General features: G+C 50.5%; 1 protein-coding gene across 6 annotated transcripts in view; it reads right to left on the bottom strand.

Annotated features, from left to right (window-relative positions):
* CAPN15 (calpain 15) overlaps window positions 1-26,872 on the bottom strand; it is a 59,612-nt gene that overhangs the window by 19,783 nt on the left and 12,957 nt on the right. For 3 of the 6 annotated variants that reach the window (XM_061350774.1, XM_061350773.1, XM_061350772.1), the window contains one exon: window positions 23,205-23,523. The exons of the other annotated variants lie outside the window; for them this stretch is intronic. In XM_061350774.1, coding sequence (XP_061206758.1) covers window positions 23,205-23,380 — 176 coding nt within the window. In that variant the 5' untranslated portion in view covers window positions 23,381-23,523. The remainder of the gene's footprint in view (window positions 1-23,204; window positions 23,524-26,872) is intronic. 6 annotated transcript variants of the gene reach the window in all.

Raw genomic sequence — 26,872 nt, 5'->3', positions numbered from 1 at the left:
AGTGAGCAGAGGTGGCAGGGGAAGGATGTCACTAGAAGTGAATGGAGAGTTACTGCAGGGACATCACCAGCCCTTTCCTTCCTGCTGATGTGCAGGAACATCTAACCAAAGCAGGGTAGAACTGTTTGGACAAGATAAGGAAGGGATTAAGAAGGCATCAGGTGGTGACTTTCCAAACCCACCTCAGGACCCGTCCTAGGGCTCTGCTGAGCGATGAAGTCAGGAGTCTCTGCTGAGCTCACATCTCCCGTTGCTACAGAGCCCGGGCTCCCACACAGCCACTGAACGAGCCAGGGGGTCTCCACCACCTTTGGGTGTCATCTGGGCTTTTGTGGAGCCTCAGCCAAGTGGGTAAGACAGGAAGGAACAGGGCAGGGTGCAGGGCCTGGAAGTGCCCAAAAACCTGCAGCTCGCGTCTTTCCTGCCGGCAGTGAGCTGGCGGTGAGCCAAGCTGGTGTGATCCGCATCTCCAGGGCAAGAGATGGCAACCACCCCTGGACAGGAACACCTTGATGGAGACTGCCAGAGCGAATGGCCTGAGGTGACCTGAGCAGTGGAGCAAGAGATCCTGGGGCTCCACTGCAGAGCACACACTGATGACAAGATGCTAGGAACTTGTGCCAATCACACACAGCCACAGAATCAAGCTGCTTCTCTAAATAAAACTCCTCCAGAAGAGTTAAAGCCTCAAAACTTCCTGCTTCAGTTCTCTCCTGCAGTAAATAAGCACATAAATAAAAATTAATTGTTCTATTCAGTACCATACAAACCCTGAGCTCTCTGAGACAGAACACGCTGCAGCAAAGGCCTCACCTGATAAAGACAAGAAAAAGCACTGGAACTTTGGAAAGGAAAAACCACCAAAACCCCCAAACAAAACCTTGCTTCAATTGTCTGCGAGCTGTGAAAAGCTTCCCCTCCTCCCCATCCAGCTGTTTGCTCTCTACCTTTCAACAGCACTGGTGCTCTGACCTAAGAGGGCTCAGCATCGTATCCCACGTGGACCTACCACATCTCCAGCGCCAGCCACCAGTGCCTGGTAAAGGAGGGGGTTCAGGAGATCAGGAACCACACAGCATCGCTCTGGCAGTTAAATTGTTAGAAGGGCACAGTTGGGATCGGGCCCTCCACGTCATGAAGCCTGGGCGAGGAGATGCTGTTGGCTGAGCTGACTCACTCCTGCAGAGCCAGGCAAGGGCTGGTAGGCTGGACCGGGGGAAGGTTGCAGCACAACACCACAAACACTTGGAACAGGGACTTTCCACATCTCACAGATTTCTATAGGAGCATCAGTGGAAGAAAACAGCCTCTGATTCACACTTCTAACCCTCCGAGGCTATAGAAGTGTCACCAGCTCAGTGCGAGCATCATACAAACAGGGCAGGTTGCATAAGTATTTCCAAATCCTGCCTCTCCCACTCATCCAAAGCGAGACAAGAAAATAAACCAGGCTTTAATACCAGTAGTCTTCCCCCAAGCTCATAGGGGCACAAGTGAAAATACAGCATCAGAAGGGGCATGTCCCTTTGGCTCTCACTTTGCACCAGCACAGACCTCAGGTCAGAAGGGATCTTGCAGGGGTCTCCAGTCCAGAGATCCTCCAAGCTGCATCCCTATCAGAGCAAATTGTTCACGTTTATACACTCTGGTCTTGAAAACCTCCAAGCATGGAGACTACATAACCTCTCTGGGCAGCAAACTCCACTAACTGGTGTCCTTGGGCCAAACATGCTTCTCGTGATATCCAGTCTGATCCTCTCCTGTTTCATCTTATGCTCACCCTCCCACCACACACTGCTAAGACCCTGGCTCTGTCTTCTGGATGTCACATAGAACCATATAAAATAGTTCTGGTTGGAAAGGACCTTAAAGCTCATCCAGTCCCAACCCCTGCCATGGGCAGGGACACCTTCCACTAGACCAGGCTGCTCCAAGCCCCGTCCAACCTGGCCTTAAACACTGCCAGGGATGGGGCAGCCACAGCTTCTCTGGGCACCCTGTGCCAGCGCCTCAGCACCCTCACAGGGAAGAACTTCTTCCTTATATCTAAACCTGAACTTCCCCTGTTTTAGTTTGAACCCATTACCCTTGTCTTATCACTACAGTCCTTGATAAAAAGTCCCTCTCCACCACCCTTGTAGACCCCCTTCAGATACTGCTATGAGGTCTCCATGCAGCTTCTCTTCTCCAGGCTGAACAGCCCTAGTGCTCTCAGCCACCACCCCTCTACCCTGTAACAGGAGATGAAGCCATGAAGGACAGCAATATTCTTCCTATCTCCAGGAAAGATATTTTTAGGACTAAAACGCCCCATATATCAATCAGCTGAGTGCAGCCTCCTCAGTCTGCTTAGGAGAGAACACACCACATAGCCAATAACACAGAATTATCACTTCCCAGAGTATTTTGCTGCAGGACATATGGGGCTGTTGGGAATTAAGTCTCTTAGTTGAGGCAAGCAGGTCGGAGGAGATCACACAAGAACTTACTTATCATATATTTGTATCTGCTCTCACTCTTTAGTGGCAATTATAGACTCAAAGAATAGTTAGGGTTGGAGAGGACCTTAAGATCATCTAGTTCTGAGCCCCTGCCATAGGCAGGGACACCTCACACTAAACCATGTTACCCAAGGATTTCTCCAACCTGGCCTTGAACACTGCCAGAGATGGAGCATTCAGAACTTCCTTGGGCAGCCCATTCCGAGAAACACAGCTTAGACAGGGGGAGGAAACACATCTGAGGGACCAGCCTGTCCCACGTCCACCCCAAACTCTCCCCTGGCCAGGACACCCCTTCTTTCTGGAGGTCACCTCCCTCCAGCCCCAGCACAGTGGGTGGAGGTGACCTGACCCAGCCCCTGACCATTTGCTGTGGCAGGACAATCACTCTGATGCAGAAAACAGCATTTTCTGTTGATAATAACTGGGAATGAATTGAAGCAGGACAACTGGGTTTGTTGTATTTAATAAGGCAACGGTGGCAGATGAAAATCACTCATCACAACAGAAAGAAGAAAGGGAAAAAAATCTCATTCTGCAGCAGCAGACCATGCAAGGGTGAGCACATGACCATGAACAGGGCCGTTAAAGCCTCATCAACACCACATAAACCTCCCCAGAAAGTGCCAAGATGCTCAGATAGACCCTAAGAATTTCCCAAGCTGATGATGCTTTCCTGGGAAATCCTTGGTTCCATTGCCTCAAACCTCAAGAGGGCTCTTGCACATTTTCTGTTTAGCTTCTGCTTTTCCCACACTGGACACGGCTCCAGCAGCTCATATGTGCTCCACCAGCCAGGGAGAGAAGAGGCTGCAAGTTCTAATGAGAAGTTCCCAGGGGAAAACTGAACTCTGCTAATGAGAAGCCTGAGAGAAAGAACACTGCCCGCAGCTGGAGGGAGTTCAGTTAGCTGTATATTTTCCTGGCAGCCAACAAAACCACAGCACATGCTCTCAAACTGCAGCTTTCCCTGCAATTTACTTTGTCCTCACCTCCTCAAAATCAGGGCTTGCCAGATGTTAAGAGGGAGAGGAAGGGACATTTTGCTGTAGGACAGGGAAGAAATGCAAGGCATGCCAAGGCAATGCTCTGTAAGTACAACCACTTGTAAAGGATGCAAGTGGGGCAGAGATCATGTTCCTCTATGCTTTGCTGGCCATAAAGAGGACCTAAAGAACATGCCTGGGGTGGGAAATGGGAGAAGAGCACAGCTGGGACAAGAACACCGTGAAAGCTCCTCTAACATGCTCCACAGTTTGGCTTTGATGAGAAAGGAAGTTCATGAGACCATCATTACTGGGAGAGCCCTCTTCACAAGCTGAAATCCCTGGGTTTGGCCCAGGAAAAGGGAGAAGAGCAGTCTTTGAAGAGCAGAGTCTTGAGAAGAGCAGAGTCTTTGAAGTCTGCCTATCTGGATACATGGTCACTGGAGCTGCAGGCCCAATGGTGCCTCAAGAATGCTAAGTGGTACACATTTGGAAGGAGCATGCCTCACATGAGCTTTCCTCCAAGGTAAAGGACACGCAGGCAGCATTCTCCTGAACTGCCGGACTGGAGACAAGAGGCCTTCATCGTTCTTCAAGCAAAGCCATCAAAGCAGAACCAGAATCTGGAAGGCTTGCCTTGTAAGAAAACAGGACGTGCATCCTTAGCCTTTAATATACATTAATTGCTTCAGTGTTGTAGGATACTGTCTTTCAGAAGAAAACCAGTTTGGCTAGCAGAGCACTCTGCAGCACCGGCACGCTGAGACAAGACCATTCTCAAAGGCTCCTTTGCTAATGAAAAGGTTAACCAGATCTCTGCTAGGGCAACAAGAAGAAACCCTGGAGCTATGAAAGAAAGAGGCAGACCAAGTATTTCGAGGAGACCAGCAAAGGCCAAGTACTAGCTTTGTGCAAACGTCACCAGGTTTTGCAAGTTCTGGATTCACGAGCTTTCGATGAGGGACCAGTAGCACCTCCTTTGCTATTGGTTATTGGGATGTAGGGCCCAGAGATGACCAACGGCAACCTGACCTCTTTAAAACCCAGGATGGAGGCATGGTGAACGTGCTACACTGGCACATGGGATCAGCATGAGACAGGCTGGGAGAACAGCCTGGGAAGACATCTCTGGCGCCCCAGCCCTGGAGATAGCCACTAGCACAGCCTCAGCTCCTCTCAAACTACACTGTTTCTCATTAAGACCAATTCCAGCCTGTGGTTATAATTAATAACATCGTCTTGCCTCCTTGCATGCAATCCTGGGAAATTTGCACAGTTGCAATCACAGCTCATTTTAAAGGAATCGATTTAGCACAGTGCTACTGCTGCCATCATTCCAGTACTCAACTACTTCACTGGCCATTTCTGTACCCAGTTCCCCTGGTCTTCTGGGTATCTGGAGGAATTAAGAGCAAATAATAAGCTCGAATTGCACCCAAGTATTATACTAGGTGAGGAAAAAGCTATGTCGTTAACTCAGGCCAGTGCCATACTATGTAGATCCTTAAACAGGTTTGATAACCATAGAATGGTTTGGTTTAGAAGGGACTTAAAAATCATCTAGTTCCAACCCCCCTAGGTGGTGATGACCTGAATGGCTTCAATCCGTATCTTGCCTTACTTTGACTATACGACACTGATTAAAACCCACATACATATTCGAACCCACTTTAGAGCAAACACACAAAGGAGGTACACCAGTTTTATAGGGGTTGGTCACACTTACATGAAATTGGTGCAATTTAGGTGTAGAGAGTGCAAAAGATAGCCTGGTTCTGCTAAAACACTTGGAAGTCCCTGCAGCTCCCACAAAAGCTGCTCTTTCAGGCTGACAGCCTTCCAGCAGACGGAAGACAGGAATTCAGGACCAGAAAGACACTTAGAGAACAGTAGTTTTGCTCTTAGAAAGCATGGTAAAAATTGGCTCATCTACCTTGTATGTTTTTCATCATTACACTCCATCTTTGGTCCCAGAACACTCCCCACATAAAATAAAGTTGTTCAGCAAAATTCATGAGCACCTGAAATGAAGGAAGGCCCAGACTCCAATGAAATCAATCCCACAGACCAGGACGATACACATCTGCTATTGAATAAAATGATTACCTCTTTGCAAGATGGCTTGTATAGAAAGGCTCAAAACCCCGAGACTTTCACACCTAGCATTCAAACAGAGGCCTCCACCAGAAAAACTGAAAGACAGCGTGGTCCCCAATCCAAAGTGATCCATAGCCAAACAGGGTTGCCCAACAGAGAAGCTGTGGCTGCCCCATCCCTGGCAGTGTTCAAGGCCAGGTTGGAGAGGCGTGGAGCAACCTGGTCTGGTGGAAGGTGTCCCTGCCTGTGGTAAGGGGTTGGAACTGGAGGAGCTTTAAGGTCCCCTCCAACTCAAACGATTCTATGATCATGATGAAGGCTCTTGCCAATATTATTTGGAAACACAGGTATTATGAGAGCTGCCAGAACTCAGCTTTTGGCTCTTCAGACTCATCTTTTAAGCAACTCTAGGGGAAAGGTTTTCTGGAAGCAGCAAAAGGGAACTTGAAATGACATTTTCTTGAGAGGTTTTCACAAGAACAACCTGCTGCTGAGCCAAGTCACACGGTGACCCCAGCCAGCAGCCAGTGGGCACCAACCAAACCTCCTGGATGCTTCACTCTCCATGCCAAGACAGGACAAAAGCTCAACATCAGCCACCAAGGAAAAGGGCTGATCCCACACCCCAGCAGCCAGAGACAAGACTTGGATCCAGTGCCAGGGATGTTCCTGGTTCTATGACACCCTCATGGCACACACACAACGATGGGTGCCTGAGCCCCACTTGCTCACTGATGTTGATAACAGGTTTAGTACAAATGTGCATCACAGTTTCACTTGAACAGCCCCAGCAGGAGGGAGTTCACAATTATTCACAGGTGGAGAAGCCTGAATGCTTCTGCTGCAAAGAACAAAAAGTTTCAACCTCTGAACAGATCCCTCTGGTTAGGAAGGCAGACTTTGAAGGAAAGGCAGGGGCTCCGGAAGCCTATTCAATCATTTCCTGACTGGCCCATAAATCCTTCCCTGTCTTGAGGCAGCTCACAAAACTTCTCAAGAGCCTACAAGGGGTCAGTCCTGGTAGACACTTTCCCTGGTTGATAATAAAGATGAACTGAAAAAGGTGCATCAGGATAAGGGGAGGGTGGTTGAGCTGCCAGGCAGCAACACTGGACATGGTCAAAGGCCAAACAGGTTCATATCTGGCAGAAGAGGAGTGATGCATGCAGGTATCAACCCTGTCAGGAGCAGACCTTGAAGCCCCCACTGAAGGTTTTTTTATCACTACATGCCCTTTTGACAAGGGCAGGTAGGGACAGGATAAGGGGAAATAGTATTTACCTAACAGAAGGGCAACACTTTGCTGTCTTAAGCACATACCAAGGAGAGATGTTCTTTTTTGTTCCATCAAGGACGTGTGCCACTCCCTCAGATCCAACAGTCAAGGGGTCTTCCCCTGTGCTCCCTGCTCTATTACTGCCTCTTAAAGATCTCCAGTGCAGAATTCTGGGCTGGTCCTGCCATCAACCCTTCTCACCAAGTCTAGGGAGGACCTCTATTATCAGCATCTGTAGATTTGCCATGGGAATGACAACAGGATGGGGACAGCTTCGTATCCATGCTTAGCTATGATGCTTGGGTTGGAAAGTGAGAGGGATTGCCAGAAGAGCTCAAAGTGGAAGGATTTCACATGAAATGTGAGAGGGAATAGACTAGAGGACATCTCTTAAGATGTCTCATGTCTGAAGAGCATGGACAGGATTGAGGAGCCATGAGTGATGCTCTGTGAGCATCTCCACACCCCCACCTCATCCTCATAGCGAGTGCCACCAGCTCAGCTCCAAAATACCACCCTGTACTTTCAGAGTGTAAATTAAATCTCTTCTTCCCAATCAAGAGCTTGGTACTATTTGGGATGGAGGGAGAGAGAAATATTTGTGTTTCCTAAAGTCTGAGACTGAGGAAATCAGCGCTGCAGCCTGGCAGAGGAAGGAAGTAGAGCCCTAAGCCTCCCCCTCCTCTCCTAGGGCTTTCCGTTGGCCACCATCCCAGCTCCAGGCAGAGCTGCTGTCAGGTGCTCTTTTGGAATCATAGAATAGTTTGGGTTGGAAAGGACCTTAAGATCATCCAGTTCCAACCGCCTGCCATCGGCAGGGACATCTCACACTAAACTGTGTCACCCAAGGCTCTGTCCAGCCTGGCCTTGAACACTGTCAGGGATGGAGTGTTCACAACTTACTTGGGCAACCTGCTCCAGTGCCTCACCACCCTCACAGTTAAGAACTTCCTCCTTGTCTCTAACCTGAACTTACCCTGTTTAAATTTAAACCCGCTACCCCTTGTCCTATTGTTACAATCCCTCTTCCTGCACATAAGGAAGCTTCTCCAGAACCAAGCAAGCACTGCAGCATCACTGTCCTACACCCGACAGTGCCCTCCCACAGGCAACATCTCAAGGTACCATGAGCAGGACCTGATGCCTCCCAGCGGGACGGAAGCACCAGGACACTTGTGTCCATTGCCAGCAGCCATCAGGCTCTCTTCAGGATGGTTAACCGGCCTTAATGAAAAGCTAAGCCAGCCCTGTGCCTCAGGAAAGCAGCTCATGCTTCGTAAGCCAGCCAACGAGCTTTGCACTGATGTGCAGAGAGAAAGAAAGATTGCTGAGGGACAGAGGAAGAGAGAGGAGCTCTAGCAACTCCTGGCATCTCTGGAGTTCAAGCCGAGGGTTAGATCAGGGCACAGTGATCAAGGCACTGCAGTTACACTACAACTGCTACCTGGCAGCAAGGGAAATGGTGAGGATGCAGGCTCCTCCCAGAGCCAGTGCCACAAACTAGGAAGCCCTGCTACTTCTTGACATGCTTGAGCAGCTCCTTCAGTGATGGGAGATCAGAAGGCACAGGGGAAAACTGAATGTCCTCTCTTCTTCTTCAGGAACCACATCTGCAAACCCTCCAAAGAACAGTGATGCCAAAGAAGGCTCTCAAGGCACAGAACAGAAGCCCAGGGCACTGTCCCTGATGAACAGAGTTTGTACACACATGCACACACTCACTCTTCCCGCTGAGTCCTTGACTCCACACACAACTTTCACGTGCACTCACATTAATTGCCAGATGCTGGAATAAACATGCAGCAAAGCTTGGTGCTCCCTGGAGCCATGTCCCTCCATGCTCTACTGACCTGAGTGAAGTGGGGCCAAGGGCTTGCTTGTTCAGCTTGGCTGCAAGGGCCAGCATGGAAAGCAGAGGCTTTGAAGAGCAGCAAAGCCCACCAACCTCAGAAATGGCTCCAGCCTTTCCTGCTCCTGCGTCATTCGTACCTTCTCCAGCACCAATCCCCTTCCCAGGTTACATCAGGTCAAGCAGATGAATGCAAGACTGCACAGCTTATTGCTGCATTGGCTGTGGATTTGGGAGCCTGCTGCCATGCTCTATCTTGCAGGCTCGTGGAGGAAGAACAACAAGGAGGGGAGAAGCTGCCTCAGGTGCTCCTCAGATGCAGGGTAAATGAACCAGCATTTCCTCCACGCAATAGGAGGAAGAAGCAATTTATTCTGACAAATGGTGAAAGCCTATAGCGGGTCTGGCCCTTGCTGTCAAAGCTGGTGTACCACACAGAGGCTTGCATGCTGGAGCAGAGAGAGGAGGGCACCGCAGTCAAGTGGTATCTGCATCACTCACAGAGACAGAGGAGCAGCAGCCCAGAAGAACCAGGCTGAAAAAGGTACCTGCTTGTAAACCTGGGATGCTGGTGGCAAGCAAGCACCATGGCTGCTAGCCAGGCACCACTGCTTGCTCTCGCACCTGGGACTGCCAGCGAGCAGCAGGGCTTAGCACAGCCCTCTTTAGAGGGGTCATGTCCCAACCCATCAGCCTCAAAATGGGATGAACCTTCAGGCACAGAGGTCTCTGGGCTGAGACACAATGTTAAGGACCATCCAGCAATGTGGCATGGGTGGGATGTTCATATTTACACCTGAAGTCCAGGAAGCCAGGAAATAAAAGCTTGTAACTTGTAGGTGGCCTGTGACAAGAAAGATCTGGCACGCCAGCTGTTGGAATTAGCCAGGAAAGAACAGGCAGCACCACAGAAGCCCCCTCAGAAGCAATGTAATTCCAGTGTGGTCTCCAGTGAATGCAGCAGATATGGCTGTGTGTTCCCTGCCCTGCAACATCTGCCTGGCTGTCACATTCCCTCTTTCCATAAAGGTTCTGGACAGAACTGGGAATTACTTTCTCACTGCTGCCTAAAAAACACCATCAGCATCTGAAAAAGCCAAGACCTCACATATGTACTCACTTCTGCACACATATCTGTGCAGCCTTGTGCCTGCAGGAAACAGAGGAGTTTGGAGAGCCCTGGATTCTATTTCCATGTGACCTCCTAGCTAAGCAGCAACCAAAGCACTGACAGACCACTAAGTTCAAGACAAGACCAGAAACCAAACGTGAATTTGTCAAGTCCTGGCAATGCTCCTTCATTTACCATCCTCTAAATTATTCTTACTCAAGAGCAGAATGATTTCCAAAGCTTTGGGTCAGTCCAGACCTGTTGTCTGCTCAGTAATAACCAAGTGTGGGAGCACACACTTGCCTGCATCCCAGAATAGAAAGCAGCTGGAGTCACATCTGAGCAGTGCCAATGGGAAGATGAAAGACTTTCAGACACTCCTCATTTTCTGCTGAAACTGTCCTTATGGGCTCTTCCTGCTCTCACCACATACACAGCTCCTTTAGCTGCTGATTTTCCTCAGGTGCTGAAGTTTCACGTGCTCCTGGGAGGAATCTCCAACTTTTTCTAGCTCAAAACAGAGGCATATAGTTGATACGGGTATTCAAGGGTTTGTGTACGTGCGTGTGTGTGTGAATCTTAAGAGAACAAAACACACATCAGAACCTTGGATTTAGAGAGCTTCCAGGATCTTTGAGCACCCAGTGCCTGGTCCCAGAGGAGCAGAGAACCATCTCACCTCTGCCTGCAAACCTCAGAGCAAGGGCTGGGAATGAGTTTCCAGCTTCTCACCTACATTGCACTAGGTCCTTTGGTGCTAGTGAGGAGATTTATAGCAACCCAGGAGGTGATCAGGACTCTTGGTCCCTTTCTAGAGCACTCCTGAATGGGATGAAGGTCCAATCTCCGGACAAACCCGGAGCCAAAGATGAGGTTAAAGAGGATCTAACCAGGAGGTGAAGCAGCTACACACACCCCTTGGGAGCAGAGTATTCCTCCTTCACCCCAGCTGCAGAAGCACTGGAGGAGCTCAGAGACCCAGGCATGGTGATCCTTTAAGTAAGTCTTGATCACCTCTCTCCAGGTCCCATTTGAAACAGGCCCCGGAGAAGTGGAGCACAGGCTGCTCTTTGAAGGAGGATCTAAGCATGGAGGCACAGAACAAGGAGCCATTCAGTGCTCTGAACGACACTTCATGGGGAAGTGGGAAAGAAGGAAAGAAAATACAGAGGGCTGGCTTCTACAGGTGCATTTTACGGTAAAGAGTCACCTGCTCTCAACTGAGAGCGCAGGAGGCAAGGAAAGGAGCAAGAAACTGAACTCTTTAAACTGCCCTCATCTGTGGAGCTGAGACAACTTCAGCAAGGAAGGTGGACACCTGGGACATAAGGACACTTGATTCTCCCCCAGTAGCTCCCCACACCTGAGGCAGGTTTGAACAATCACTTCAACAGCGACCCCTGCAGAGGAAAGCAAGTTGGATGAAGAGGAAGCTCTACAAGTTCTTTGCATTTCTCCTTCTTTAAGCCAGTCGAGGAATTTCTTTGTCAGTGAGGGTCTGTGGTCTACCTCAAAAGAGCCTGTGCTCCCTGCAGAACAGAACAGGGCAAGGTGCGTACCTGGAGTTGGAGCCGTGCAGTGCCCACACACCAGAGCAGCTGCTGACCCAGTGATTCTCCTCTGCTAAACCCCAGCTACTCCAAACCCCTGGAATCTCAACTCTTTTCTAAAGCACTTCTGCAGCAGATGCCTTTCCCCTGTACACCTTGGTTTTCTCACCATACATCACACAAGTCATGCTGACTCCAGGCAAACGCATCTTTGTGTCTTTCAACACTTGCTCAGTGTTTTAAGAACCCAAAGTGGAAAATGTCTTTGAAGTTCCAAGCGCAGCCAAGAAGAGGCCAAGCTAAAGGCACAGGCTGTATTTTTACTCTGGTGTGGTGATACCTGGTCTCAACACAAGGTTGGCCAAGCTCAACCACGGTGGGGACAGGGCTACAAACACAGGCAGAGCACCCATCCAAGGAGACAGGACAGGTGCTGGGAAACATGTCCTGGTGTGGGAGTGTGTAGACAGAAGCCTCACACGAACTAAATGGCAAAGGTTTTGCCCTTCATGCACCACACAGGGCTATTTCCTGCCATTCTTCCCAGCACAGCCCCGAGAGGATACACACATCGGGAAACAAGAGCACCTACATGTACCGGGTAGGTTGGAAGCACAGGTTCATTTACCCAGATGAAGACAATCTTCTATTATCTTTAAGAACAGGAACAACTTTAAATGTCACACCCCCAAACAACAGCAAACCATGCTATCATCCCTCCCATGCCATGTTGGAGGCTGTTCCACATCACTTGCCAACACACCATGTGTCAGTGCTGGAGGCTGGGGTGGGAGAGGAATTATCCCATTTCACAGGACTAGAGAGATGTGGTACTAAGGATAAACACATTTTGGATCCTGTAAATGGGAAGAACCATGAAAACCTGATGGGAATGTAAACCAGCACACTTAGGACTCACCCATAGCCTCTTACTCTCAGTGCAACCTCCCTCTCATGTGGGGAGGCTGGAAGAGGGGATTTACTTGTGGCTGCCAATCCAAATTGCTGCTCAGCTGAGATTTATGCTGCAATTTGTGATGCTCTTAGAATAAAATTGCAAGAGTGGTGGGGAAAGAGAAGAGAGGGGAGGGAGGAGAAACAGATCAGGAGCAACACCACCACGCCAAAGCTGCCTGTTCCCATTTCTCCCAACTCCAGTGAATAAATCATGCTGCATTTCCAGCTGCTGTGCTCCAGCCTTCAGCTCCTGCAATGCTATGCTGGACTCCCCTCACAGGGGGGCACACACAGGGTACAGTTAATAGAAAGTCATCCATCTCCACAGCAGCTCAAGTGTCAGGTTTGATAAATACAGCACGCAGAGAATGACACAAAAAGTCCAGGGCATCCGCAGGCTCGTGGCTGCCCGCAGGACTTCCCCACTGCAGCCACCAAGGCTCCAGAGGACAGGAAAAGGACCACTCTCACCCCAGATGTCACCCCCTGCCTTCTACCTTGTCATTCCAGCACTGGTTAAACACCATTCCTACCTGCCGGGTCAGAGGTGAGCTAAATGATGCCTGTACCTCCAGAGCAGGCCAAAATACCCATCCAACACTAGCACCAGTGAGCTCTCAAACTGAAGTACCTGCTTGTGGTGCTCCAGCCAGCAACTGAGTTCAGTTCCTTCTTGCAAGGAAGAATCACTGAATGATTTGGGTGGAAGGGATCTAGTTCCAAGCCCCTGCCATGGGCAGGGACACCTTCCACAGGTGGGAATAGATGGGAGAAGATGGGATCTTGTGCACAGGCTGAGTCCTGCCAACAGCCGTGGGTTTGTCTGCAGCTGACCTGCAAAGGTCACTTCTCTTTCTCATACCTGAACTTTAGCAAGGACAGTTAATCAACAGTTACCAAGATAATCAGTGGGATAAACCATGTTATCTCACTGTGGTTGGCTGTTCCAGCCTACTTGCCATTTCCATTTCCTTACACTGATGGCTTCTAGAACAGCCTTGGTAGGTACAAAGAGAAACCACCCCTGGATGTGGAGAGCAGAGCCAGACCTGTGCCTGCTCTGCACAGCACCCAGCAGGCAGTGGGACAGGCTCCTTCAACATGTGATCTCCACCAGCCTCAAACTCTCAGAACAAGGCTGTGCTGGGGCAGGCTGAGCCATACAACCCCCCCAGCACCCCAACCTGCTCCTTCTGTTCATGCCCCACGCTCTAGAGCTGCTGCCTCCTTAACTGAGCCAGCAACACACCCGGCCGGCTCCTGGAGCAGTTGGGAATTACCAGAGAAGCCCCTACAAGTTATACAGGACCCTGGAGGCCCTGGCTCAGTTAATTCAGACTGTAGAACTGTTTACTGCCTGTTTACTGCCTCATAAAGATGTCACATACTTAAGTTAGTGCTTTGACAGCTGGAATCTAGAGGATACTCCTGGCTTGAGCACGTGCAATTAGCCCTCACATATCAACACGTCGCAGAGAAGCATCCTACATGAATGAGGCCATGCTGGGGCTCCTCTAGCAGCTCAGCATCCCTCCCTGCACAGGACACAGTGCTTCCTACCAAGGAAGGCAGCTCCTGCTCTCACTTAAAGCTCTGGATCCTTTTCAAGTCCCACACAAGTTGCTCTTGGGTAACCTCAGCACACACGCTCCTCAAGGACAACCTGAAGGACATCACTGCCAACCTATGGGCACAGGACAGAGAGGAAAGGAAGAGCATGTGTGCCCTGCCTACAGCAGGCTCAAACACTGCACAAGACAGATGGGTCTTGTCACTGGCTGTGCCCTCCCCACCACGTCACCACCAGCAGCAGTTCCAACAGCAGCTCACACATGTACTGAGTGAGCCAGGCCTGCAGAGCATACACCAAGACGCCCAGAACACACAGAGCACCTACCTCTGCTGTAGGAAAACAGGGAAAAACAGGCTGATGGGAGATTGAGATGAGCTCTTAGGCAGAAGTTCTTCCCTGTGAGGGTGCTGAGGCGCTGGCACAGGGTGCCCAGAGAAGCTGTGGCTGCCCCATCCCTGGCAGTGTTCAAGGCCAGGTTGGATGGGGCTTGGAGCAACCTGGTCTGGTGGAAGGTGTCTCTGCCTGTGGCAGGGGTTTGGAACTGGAGGAGCTTTAAGGTCCCTTCCAACACAAACCGGTCTTGGGTTCTATGAAAGCAGCCTGCTGTGCCAAGCTTTGCTGGGAGATTCCCCAAGGGAATGTGTAAAGCAATGGGGTGCCCAACACAGCCAGTGCCACAGCTGTAACCCTTCAGTTCCTGCAAAAAAGTCTTTTCCACATTTGAGAAACACCAAGTGTTTCACATTTGTCCCTCCCCACAGACAGACACAGCAGATGTGGGGTAAGGCAGCAGGAGAAGCTTCAACTCCTCAGCAGGGAAAGTTAAAGAGGAACCTGTCTGGTCCAGCTGGTGGCATAAGTCCCGGTGCATGTAGCATGTACCATCACGTACCAGGGTGCTGAACAGAAGTGCAATGTCCTTTGTGTCCCAAGGAATCAGGGCAGGGGAGAAATACACATATACCTATACACACACACATCTATCCTTCTATGTATTTAACAGCGTCACTTCTTCAAGATATGCTGGTTAAAATCAGATTCCAAGGAAGATCTTGCTTGTGCCCACCTTCTCTCACTCCACAGTTGGGGAATGCTACAGAATGCTACAGAATGCAGGTACAGAAACTCTGTCTCCTCCCCACCAAAAGGTGGCAAGACCAGCCCCACAACACCTTATATTTTGCCCTAGTGAACTTGCCACATTCCAAAGGCAGGAGCTCAGCTCCATGTTCCTCTGAGCATTGGGAGCAGCACAGCTTGAACCCACACGTGTGGGTCAAAGCTGAGCTCTGCACTGCTGCGGGCAAGGGCAGGCCAGGCCCCTCTAGCTCCCAGCAAGCTGCCAACTTGGCAGAGCATCCAAGGCACCTGCAGCCTAAACTCTTATACTTACCCCGTGCACTGCCCCAAGCCTCCTGCTGAGTGTCCCGCCACCATCCAGAAGGGCTGTGGGTTGTGTTCACACTTCACTTCCACTTCCCTTCTGGTTTGAATGTCCTGCTGCAGCCTTAGAAATGCCATCTGGAACACAGGAGCGGCCTCCTTCTCTTCAGATCAGTTCTTCACAGCTCCTCACAGTGACCTTCAGCATACACCCCTCACAGGGACTCAGTGATGCTTGTGGGCAGGGATGCTGCAGGGTGCACCCAGCCTGCACAGGCTGCTGCTGCGATGCTGGTGGTGTGCCAGCATCGGACAGAGTGGGAAGGGCAGGAGCATGGGATGGGAACCAATTCAAAAAGCCCAGAGCAGTTTGTCAGCATTAAGACACAGCTATGTGGCTTGGTTGTGGATCCCTGGGCAGGAACAGACAGATGCAGCTCCAGCTCACAGCACACAAACAGCACCCAAGTACAGCTTACCTTCCCTGTGGCTCCTGAACAACTGCCTGTCTGTTGCCAAGGCTGGAGGAACTGTTTCACCAGGGAACAAAGGCCTGCAGAGGGTTTGTTCAGCACACGCTCCCCTCCGTCTCCTCCAGGCACCAGCAGAGCTGGAATCAAGGCAGCCTTTCAGCTCGAATCCAAGTGCTGGCCACAGGGGTTGGAGTGGACGAAGGGAGCCTGCAGCTACGGGTGTCCTCCCCTCTCCATTCCTGAATCGTGGCAGTCAGAGACCCAAGCCCAGAGCCATCAATGCCAAACTGGATTATGTTACTTGTCGAAGGAATCCAACACATGGCTTTTGCAGCAACCAGTACCTGGTAACTTTGGAGGAAAACAATGAGCTCCAGAATGAACCCAGGGAACGGGCGGGCCACTAAACAGCTCAGGGAGCAAGGGAGCTCCCTGCCCTCCCATGGGTAGAGAGCAGGAGGCTGTTCTTGCCTTCACACCCACTCTCACGGACCAGGACAGCAGGAGCATGAGGTTAACACAGGCCAGGACAGATGCTGCAGACTCTTACATGGACTGGCTCGTGGCTTGCACCTGAGCTCTTTACATGACCTGGGAGAACCATAGGATCCCAGACTGGTTTGGGTTGGAAGGGACCTTAAAGCTCATCCAGTTCCAATCCCCTGCCATGGGCAGGGACACCTTCCACTAGACCAGGTTGCTCCAAGCCCCGTCCAACCTGGCCTTGAACACTGCCAGGGATGGGGCAGCCACAGCTTCTCTGGGCACCCTGTGCCAGCGCCTCAGCACCCTCACAGGGAAGAGCTTCTGCCTAAGAGCTCATCTCAGTCTCCCCTCTGTCAGGTTAAAGCCATTCCCCCTTGTCCTGTCCCCACAGGCCCTTGTCCAAAGCCCCTCTCCAGGTTTCCTGTAGCCCCTTTAGGCACTGGAGCTGCTCTAAGGTCTCCCCCTTAAGGAGCCTTCTCTTCTCCAGACTGACCCAGCCCAGCTCTCTCAGCCTGGCTCCAGAGCAGAGCTGCTCCAGCCCTCGCAGCATCTCCATGGCCTCCTCTGGACTCTCTCCAACAGCTCCATGTTCCTCTTGTGTTGTTTCCCCAGAGGAGGATGCAGGACTGCAGGGGGGATCTCCCCAGACCACAGCAGAGGGGGAGAATCCCCTCCCTCTCATGCTGCTCATGTTCTAGGAATGCAGCCCAGTACATGGGGAGGTTCTGGGCTCAAGCTCTCATTGAAGCCAGGCCACGTGGACCTGCTCATTGACCAACAAAACCAATGAAGTATCTCCCCCACACCCCTTCCCTACATTTCCTCCTTCCTTGCAGCAGCTCAGCCAGGCTCCTGAGCTTCCTGCTGTCATCACATCCATCCATCCATCAGCTCTTTCCGGACAACTGGGAATGCTTCAGAGGTCCAGGCCACATGCATGACACCTCTCAGGGGGCAAGTGATTTGTCTTGAAACACTAGACCAAGCTCCTTCCCCTGCAACCAAAAAAATGTCCAGGGAACAACACAGAAGGGTTGCTCTGGAAAACAATAAACCCTTCTCTGGCTCCTCTTACTATTCCCTGCTTTTGAAATATATAAAAGTTAAAAAAATCACCACCTACCAATCCCTCTCCCAAGCCACCATACCTGCATCTGGAAGCATGCCTGCTCCAAACAGAACACCAATGGGCTCCCACATGCCCTCTGACCACATTCCTGCAGCACCCAGTACAAGAGGCCGGCTCCCTTCCCAGCAAAATCACATCTCCAGGATCTCTTCCCAAAAGAGACGAAGAGGACAGGACTTCAGATCCATGCCCAGCCAAAGCTGGATGCTAACTAAACTCCTTTGTGTAGTCCAGTATCCTGAGAGCACCAAAGCAAAACTACCCAACAGGTCACTTGGAGAAGGACCTGAACCTACTTCCCTGGAGCAACAGGGAGCAGCCAGGAGCACCCCAAAAGCAGGTAGGCACTGCCTTCCCTTCTTAAGGCGGGCACTATTGAAGGGACAGGTCCATTCTCTCCATGCTGTGCCAGCAACATTCCAGGCATGGGGTTCAGGCACTTCTGTTCAGGTTTTATCCAATCCCACTGTGTAAAATCAGGAGGATATGGGCTCAAACTGGCTCTGCACCACCCTCCAAGTTATTCACAGCTCCAGAGCTATAAATAGTCTCAATTTAAACAACTACAAGGCTCGGGGAGTAGAGCAGCAAGCATGGAAATTGGATGGGCAGGACTGGAAGCCCCAGGCACAGGGGCTGTATGCTTCCATGAGAACTGGCAAGCAAACAGTTACAAGCCTGACGTTCCCATCAAGCAGGTATCCACGCCAACTTGCAACATCATTTTACTCTATCAAATCCCAGCTGAACTTGATGCCACAGCAACTTCCAGAGGGAGCACAGCCCGCAGAGGGATGTGCCCACCTCACTGCAGCCCCTGGGGAACACAAGCTCGGCTCTGGTGTGAGGAACGGGCATGTCCTGAATATCAGAGCTGATGCTGGCACCCTTGTGGTTTTGAAGAGTTGTCTCTTTTTCCCTCCTCATCCCTCCTCTGTGGGTATACAATCAGAGTAGATTTTGGTTATCCCCACCTTTTCCACAGGCACACATGTCTCTGTTCTTTGCACTCGAAGGGGAGCTGGACCAGCTGGAGCCCAGAGGTCCATTCAGACCTAAACCACTCTGTGATTCTTTCAAGAATCAACTCTACAAAATCAACTCTCTGAGCATACCCAAACCCAGCAGGTTGCTGGCAAGAAGAAGGGAGCTGTGCCTGCGCCAACCCCAGCTCTTTCGGGACACAGGGCGTGGACACTGGCCCACGGAGGCTGATGCCCAACCTGAGCTCTGACGACAGAAAACCGAAGCAGGGACACCCTCCAGAGTCACCTGATGCTTTACCAGCAGTTTTTCCCCTCAGACATCCCCCTTCGCCCTTGGGCCTTGGTTTCCCCAGCAAGAAACACATCCTCCAGACACCAGTTCTGCTTATGCGGTGCTTGGAGGCAAAGTGCCATCACACAGGAGGGTGGGATGAAGATGCACACAACTCTCCAAATGGATCCCTGCCATTCATGGGCACACTTGTGTCCCGTTACCAACATCTCCATCATCCTCAAAATGGCTCAGAGCCCCCAAGACAGGATCGTGTGATACCACTCAAAAGATCTGACTGGCTGCTTTTCACACACTTAAGCCATGGAGTTCACAACCACCAAGGTCACGATGTCTCGCTCCACGTTTCTTTTCCGTGGTGCTTCTGGGCATCAGGGGGTACACAAGAGCCCTCCCACCAGCTGCCAACAACAGCAGCAGGTCTCCTTGCTCCTCTCCAAAAGCAGAGAGATTTAGATATTTTTAGCATTAAAACATAAAGCTTGTTCCTCCCTCCACAGTCATTGAGGCCCAGAGGTATTTCATTCTGAAGAGGATTGTATAGAAAATAAAAAGACTCTGTGGAGTGCTGTGGGAAAGCCCAGAAAATGCATATTCGCTGGAAAAGGAAAGAGCTCTGAAAGCTTCAACCAAAGCGAGTGGTAGGCAGAGCCACTGAGGTTCAGCTGAACAGACCATGCAATACTTTCCCCACAAAGCCTCTCCTGAGCAGAGCAAACTCGAGCAGTTCTTGGTTCTCAACAGGACCCTGCTGTCCCTCTTTATGAATCCACTTTATGAAACAGAAACACTCCCTTGAATCTATCCGGGAGGCAGTTCAGTGCCCAGATTCCCTCCTAACACCTTACAGCTATGGAAGGATGCACACTGGAGAGGTGCCACCACCACTTCCAGGAGCAGGAGAAACCACCACTAGCCCACAGCTCTCAAACCATTCAATTCCAGCAGTTGCAGCAATGGACCTGTGTCCTACCACCCAGATTTGTGGCATGGCATCTTGCTGCTTTCAGTTTCATGAAGGGTTTGGCACATCAGGAAGCTTGGTCATGATGGTCTGCAGGCTCAGCTGCACACTCTCACTCAACAAGATTCCGGGTTCAAACAACTGTAAGTGTACAAGCAAGGAGAAGCCCAAGGAGACTTGTAACTAAGCCAGAAATTTGCCTGGCTACATACAGCTACCAGGGATGTCTTTTTAAACATCTCTGCCGTAAGCAGAGGTTTAAGCAGTAAGATCCCTATAAGCAACATGCATATGACACTTGGTGCCTCTAGTCCTTAAGTAGCTGTGCTCTCCTGGCACACTGGAGAAGACAGGGACCTGCTCCTGTTTAAAAAGTGGGAAGCTGACACAGAGAAAGAGATTCTGCAGCCTGGCCCAGAAGAGGCCAGGGTGTCAAATCTGGATGTCATAAGTTTACTGCTTCTACCATGAAAGCCCTTTCTCTTCTCCCTCCTGTCCATCTGCCTTCATGAGACAGAGAATTCCAGATCACCAGAACCCCAGGCAGCAAGAAACAACGCAGCTTCCTCCCAGCTTCCAAAACCTTGAAAGCCAAACAGCACTTATTTCTGCCCTTATTCCCACCTCACCCTGAGGAACACCTTCCTGTGGTCCCCCACCAAGTACAGACCAAAGTTACTTAGGAAACACTTGCCTCCCTGTTTTGCTGCCTGGGAAGGGCTGCATTCATTCCCACAGGGGACGACCAGAGCGGGCTTGGCTGTGTGCTGCTCTAGAGCACCTGAAGCATTACCATCTCTGAAGGTGGTCACAGGCAGGGGAAGAAAATCAGCAGGAAAAGCCAGGTCTATCCCAGAACTCCTGTCTAGCCTTGAACTGACTTCTCAGTACCCCACTTCCTTCCTGTGCTACAGGACTCCAGGGATGAGGCCATTCACAGGCAGGGGCTGCCTCCACTGGGTTGTTCTGTTGACTGACTTCGTTCTTTTAAGGGAATATGTTTACCAGTTGCTCTCTGAAAGCCAGCCTTCTGCTGCTTCTTCACCCTGTTATCTCACCCACCTCGACATAAGAACTGCAGGTACTTTGATGCCTGACAGCTGGCTGATCTCAGCAGGTCTTTTGAACCCACTTCCATAATCACTGCCGAAAGCGAGTTCTTCCCACGCAATTCACTGCTCACTGAATCACGGCCAGTGATTTTCCTGTCTCCAGGAATCATGCAGCACTTTGCTGGGATAAGCTCTCTTCTTCCTTTAACAGGGGATATGCAAAATTATCAGAAAAACCACTCCTGTCGTAACAGGACACCAGTGTTATCTGCACCGAGACCGGCAGTTCCTGTTCGTGCCCCAACATCCGCTCCCAACATCCACAAAGCCTGGTTATTCAGGAAATTTATTTCCACATGTCAAGATTACACTTAGTTTCTCAAGCTCCTCCAAGCTACAGACTTCGAATCACGAGCAGTCTCAGCTGGCATACACAAGGCTGCAGAGATACAATCTCTTCACTGCCCTGTGCCAGCTTTGCACTGGAAGTCCCTAAACCTCAGTACTGTGCAAAGGCTAACTGGGGCATTCATTTGTGAGCTGCTGACACCTTCCCCACCTCTGCAAGGAACACAGGGAAGGCAGCAGTGGAGACAGAATAACCACAGAATCCCAGACTGGTTTGGGCTGGAAGGGACCTTAAAGCTCCTCCAGTTCCAACCCCTGCCATGGGCAGGGACACCTTCCACCAGACCAGGTTGCTCCAAGCCCCATCCAACCTGGCCTTGAACACTGCCAGAGATGGGGCAGCCACAGCTTCTCTGGGCACCCTGTGCCAGTGCCTCAGCACCCTCACAAGGAAGAACTTCTGCCTAAGAGCTCATCTCAATCTCCCCTCTGTCAGGTTAAAGCCATTCCCCCTTGTCCTGTCCCTACAGGCCCTTGTCCAAAGCCCCTCTCCAGCCTTCTTGTAGCCCCCTTAGGCACTGGAGCTGCTCTAAGGTCTCCCCTTAAGGAGCCTTCTCTTCTCCAGGCTGACCCAGCCCAGCTCTCTCAGCCTGGCTCCAGAGCAGAGCTGCTCCAGCCCTCACAACATCTCCATGGCCTCCTCTGGACTCACCATGTTCCTCTTGTGCTGTTTCAGGACTGCAGGAGGGATCTCCCCAGACCACAGCAGAGGGGGAGAATCCCCTCCCTCTCGTGCTGCTCACGCTCTGGGGATGCAGCCCAGCACAGGTGGAGGTTCCGGGCTCAAGCACTCTATGAAGCCAGGTCATGGGGAGCTGCTCATTGACCAATGCCCCCAAGTCCTTCTTCTAATCCTGCAGGAAGGACCCAGCTCTATTTTCAGGATCACTCTAAACCAGAAGGACAAACCTCCCCAGAACAGACCCCCAACCAGAACTGCAGGCCAGCCACAATGCTTGGTACACACAGCAATAGATGTTCAAAACTGCACAAAACAGCCTTTATAAATGCTTCCTGGGCATTTCTAGGAACTCAAGTCCATGACTGAGACCAAAGGCAACACCCACTTGGTTTAACACTGTTAGCAGCTCAACAAAGAAACTGAAGACAAGACTACAAAGGAGCAAAGTGTGATGGCACTTGCCTCAGTCTCCCAGCATCATGCACCAGACCCCGTGAAGCACATTCCAGGACTCACAGCAGCAGAAAGGCGAGAAAACAGGGACTACACTACAGATACTACATGACCATCACAGCAAACACCTCCAGTGGCAAGCCACAACAGCTCAGGGACACTCAGAAGCAAGCAGCTATTCCTAAAAGTCTAGCAACTCCAAACTCAAGCAGGTACAACCACCCACTGAGGCTGGAATCTACACAGAGCAGGCACCAGGCAGTGGCTCAAATATTATTAGCACACAACACAGCAGCCCCTGTAGCCAAGCCCCTGGGCAGACGGGTTTTAGATGCTTTTAACATACCTCTCAACCTGTCAGAGACTGAATGCAGGACACCAGCCCTTCAACATGAACAACAACTCCTCACTGCAAGCGGCTGACTGGGAAGGGGCAGAGGCAATGACTTGGAGACACATTTGAGGTGTTTCAAGGAGGGGTATTGAGGGGCAGAAATTGAGGGGTGGAAACACTGAGCTCTTTTGCAGAGTAATTCTGGTGTGTTTCATTCCCCTGGATCTGGTATTCAAAAACATTTTGCTGCTTTTGCATGTTAACAGCTTCTCCTGCTGAGTTCAGAAGCTCTTGATACTTTCACAACCCAACCTGGAGTCACAATCCTTCATCTGTGATACCTAGTGTAGTTGGGAGGTCAGAAAGAAGAGAAGCCAATGGCACACTCACTAAAAGAATGGAGATCACATTCCCAGGCAGTCACCTGCGCAATTCAGGTGAGTGAGGAATGCTGGGATGAGTCCTGCAGTCTGTTCTGCATCACACAGCTTGGCATCACATGTGGAAATCTGGCTCTAGCTTTCACAAGGAGCTGCACTGAGCCTCTGGACAGAAGGATCCCACACCCAACAGGATGCAAAGCAACTCATCTCTCAGATGTACCAGCCTGGATTCAAGCAGAGAGGTAAGCAGGTAAGCAGGCTCTTTCCCCTCCTCCTTACCTTCGCACCCGGTGGTGTAAATGCTGATGCTGCCGTGTTATAAGGGCACTTTCCCAAACAGGGCCACTGTGACTACTCCTATACCAGCTCACAGCTGGGTGCCCGGGGTAGGGTGTGCTACTGAAGCCATGGTCCGACTCCGTCTCTGCGGCCAGCGATGAGGCAGAGCTCCCCATGGTTCCCCCCTACCCAGGCCACGCCGAGGTTTATCCTAGGTTAGGTCCAAGCCAGTGGCATGGTAGTTCAGGTGGAATAGGCGAGGCGCTGCGGCATGGGCTGCTGCAAAGATCCTGACACACTGGAGAAAGGGAGGTCGGTTCTGATCACGAGTTGAAAGAAAACAAACAAACAAAAAAATAACAGAAGAGAGAGGGGAAACAAGGAAAGAAAAAAAAGAGAAAGATAAGGTATGATTTAAGCAACAACCCTCCAGTTTTAGAAGCCTATTCATGCATGCTGTGACCAGGATCCCCATCATGGGGGATGGCAAGGACTGTTTCACTAAACCCAGTTTTTGCTGCCTGAAGACTGGGAGTACAGGAGCTCTAGAAGAGGTTCTCCCCAGTTCAATGCCCCCAGGCAGGGGAAACAGCCCCACTAGAGGAGGAAAGCCCAGCAGAAAGCCCTTGCCACCACAGTAAAGCAGGAGAAAACGGGACAAGCAAGCCTCACCTAAAGCCCAAACCAACACCCTGGGGAGCCACACACACACAGAAAGGGGATTTTATTGTGATAGCTCTGGGCTCTGACCAGCACACAGGTTTTTGTTACCCTCCACTACAAGAGGTATGACTGGATGGCTTGTGTGTGATCAGGATGTTTAATTTTTCTTGTACATGAAATGAAATATCCCTCTTTCCCTGCACCCCACTACAGAAAGATGGAAACTGGGCAGACAGGGTATCTGCACCAGCATGTTTTCTGTGGCTGTTTCACACAGTGCAATGAAATAGTTTCAGCTCAAGCCAGATTTTAGCTGATACTGAGCATGCCCCTACTCACAGGGGCAGGTACTGTTCCTCCTTTTCTCCCTCTCTCTTTCCTACAGTTTAGAATGTATTCTTTGAGCATCCTCAGAGTTAAACTACAGAAACATTCTGTGTCCTCCAGTATTCACAGAAGTTAAACATGTCTCTCCTTAATGGAAAAAGGCCTGGCAATCGGGATGCATGTCAGGATGCATGTCAGGAGGAATGGATCAAGGGAACATTTAACAGAGCAAAAAAAGAAGAAACGAGGAAGAAGAAAAAAACAGCACAGTTGAGCTTATTCAATTACCCACCAGGATTTGGAGAGATGAATGAACAGCATACAGACCCTGCAAAGGAACTACTTTGTGCCATAAAAAGGCTAAGACTCCTAAAATACAGTTTTTCAATCCCAGGATTGATCTAAGGGATCAAGAAAGGCCTTAACAGATAACAGACTCCCAAATGCAGCAGCTCAAGAAGCAGGTGCAGTTTTGCTACGAGCTTAATACCAGAATGTGCTTTCATTAGGCCATTAGCTGGAGAATGTCAGCTTCTCTGTCACGGCTTCTTCTCTGTAACTTGCAAAGCCTGGACTAACAAAATAAAACTGGGGAAAAAAGAGCCCAAGAACACAGATTTCCCTACCTCAATTTCCTCAGTTTAATTGGTCTGCCCAACTGCTGAGCATCAGCCAACACATCCCTACACTGTGCTTCCCGCTACCTGCCCAGCAGCAAGAGTGCAGTGATTTTTGCAGATCCAGCCAAAGAGGATCCCTGGCGCTTCCCCTCTCATTTCCTGCTATTCAAGCAGTTCATTTGTAACAAATCTGAATTTATGGCTAAATGAAAGACGTGATGTGAGGGGAGGAGTACTTCTAAGTACCATCAGCTCGAGTCTAGCTGGAGCCATCAGTTGTCACACACCTGCAGCTGCCCCATCACCAGCACTGTATGTGCTCCAGCAAAGGCACGGGGGATGCAACCCTGAGACCTGCTAGAAGAGCAAACTCTGCCTCTCACCTCAAGGCTTGGGTTCTACTATGATAAAGTACACAAATAAAGGCAAGACGGGTAGAAACACAGCCCTGAAGAGTTCACTGTAGGCTGAGTGAAACAGAAGGCAGGATGCTCAGTTAAGAGCTTCCCCCCCTCTCCAGAGCTAAACTGCCAAATAAAGCAATTCCACAGGTTCTTCTGAGACCACTTCCTCAAGCTGGAAAAACAGAAGCTTTTGCCTCCTCCTCCACATGGAAACACCAGTTTTAGCTCACCACAACAAGTGAGAGGCATGCCTCCTGCCTGCATTACTGCTGGTTCCCAATGTGTTGCTTGGGTCTTGGCCCATCTGCCTCCGCCAGCTCTGCACCAGGGTCTCTGAGCTCAATGCAAATGATCCACAGGGAGAGGAGAGGCTGGGAATCCTGCTTTAAAGCAGTGTAGTAGAAGCCCACAGTGGGTGGAGCTGGGGAGAGGAAGGGATCTATAAATAGGTGGAGGATAACCTAGCTAAGTCGTAGTGATCTCCAAGACTGTCTGGTCTAAGTGGGCTGCTTGGCTGAGAGTGCTGTGTGAAATCGGATTTCTCCAGGCAAAGCAGTAAATCCTTTTCTTCAGGGTGACCCCTCATGCCAGGTGAGAGCAGCTAGTGAACAATATTTAGGGGGGAATGCTGGCCCAAGAAGAGGAGAGGGCAAACCTGTTTGGAACAAGAAGAGCAGCAGCATTACAGCTCAATGCAAAGTGTGTACATGCTCGCCATGCTGCACCAGAGAACGCCTTTGGCCAATGCTAAGCAAATGAGGAGCCTGCAAGAAGGAAAGGTGAGAAACTACACTACAGTAAGGGAAGGGGTCAATTAAAGAAGCCCACAAAGAAGAAGGCCTTTCTGAAAGCGCTCACCCTTACTTTGGACGAACTTCTCCCACTGGGCAGGGAGATGCCCCAGGAGATGTCCTACAGGCACACTGCCCAGAGCAGAACAGGGGAGGCTTCAGCTGCTGAAGGGAAACAAACTGCCAAGAGCTCCTTGGCAGGATGGAGCAGGATTTTCCTTCTAATTAATAAAGCACTGCTTCCACCTATCTAATCCAGAGAGGAAGCAAGAATGTGAACAGATTGAAGTGTCTTGAGAAGGGTGGATCTCACTCATGGAAATTAACAGTTAAGCACCTTAGCAAGATGCTGAGTTTGGATTTTGTTTTTTCTGCCCCTTGCAGCTGCAATAATTACCAGGTTTCAGCTGACACTGTTTAACTGTTCCCAAAATACTGCTTCCAAAATAAACTCAGATTTGATCTTCCTACCCCCAAGCCATGTGCACATGCTTACCCTGATTGGTCGTACGTGATGCAGGACCTTCCTCAAAGTGGCCCCACCAGCACTCTGAGTGCTCAGGGCACTTCAGGATGATAAACCTCTCACATGGAGGTTCCTCCTACTGCTGCACAGACAGCAGAGCAGTGGCCTGGATGCTTCCAGATAAACCTTCAACAGCAGACGATAGTCTGACCCTTTGGGCCCAGCTCTTTTATCGCATCACCCCAAGCAAAGCAGGCAGGAAAGGTGGGAAGCGGGGTCTGTCCAACCCCCTTTCCATCTCTCCAGCTTCAAAGTGAGTTTTGGCTCTGAAGAGAGCAAAAAACAGAAAGAAGGGAACTATTCCATGTGTTCCAGCATTATCTAGGAGGTTGCAGGA

This window comes from Neopsephotus bourkii, unplaced genomic scaffold, assembly GCF_033783945.1.
Source record: "Neopsephotus bourkii isolate Nb327-2 ecotype Australia unplaced genomic scaffold, CSIRO-AGI_Nbou_v1 NB_533, whole genome shotgun sequence".
Classification (NCBI taxonomy): Eukaryota; Metazoa; Chordata; class Aves; order Psittaciformes; family Psittacidae; genus Neopsephotus; species Neopsephotus bourkii.
This window is presented reverse-complemented; position numbering and strand designations above follow the sequence as displayed.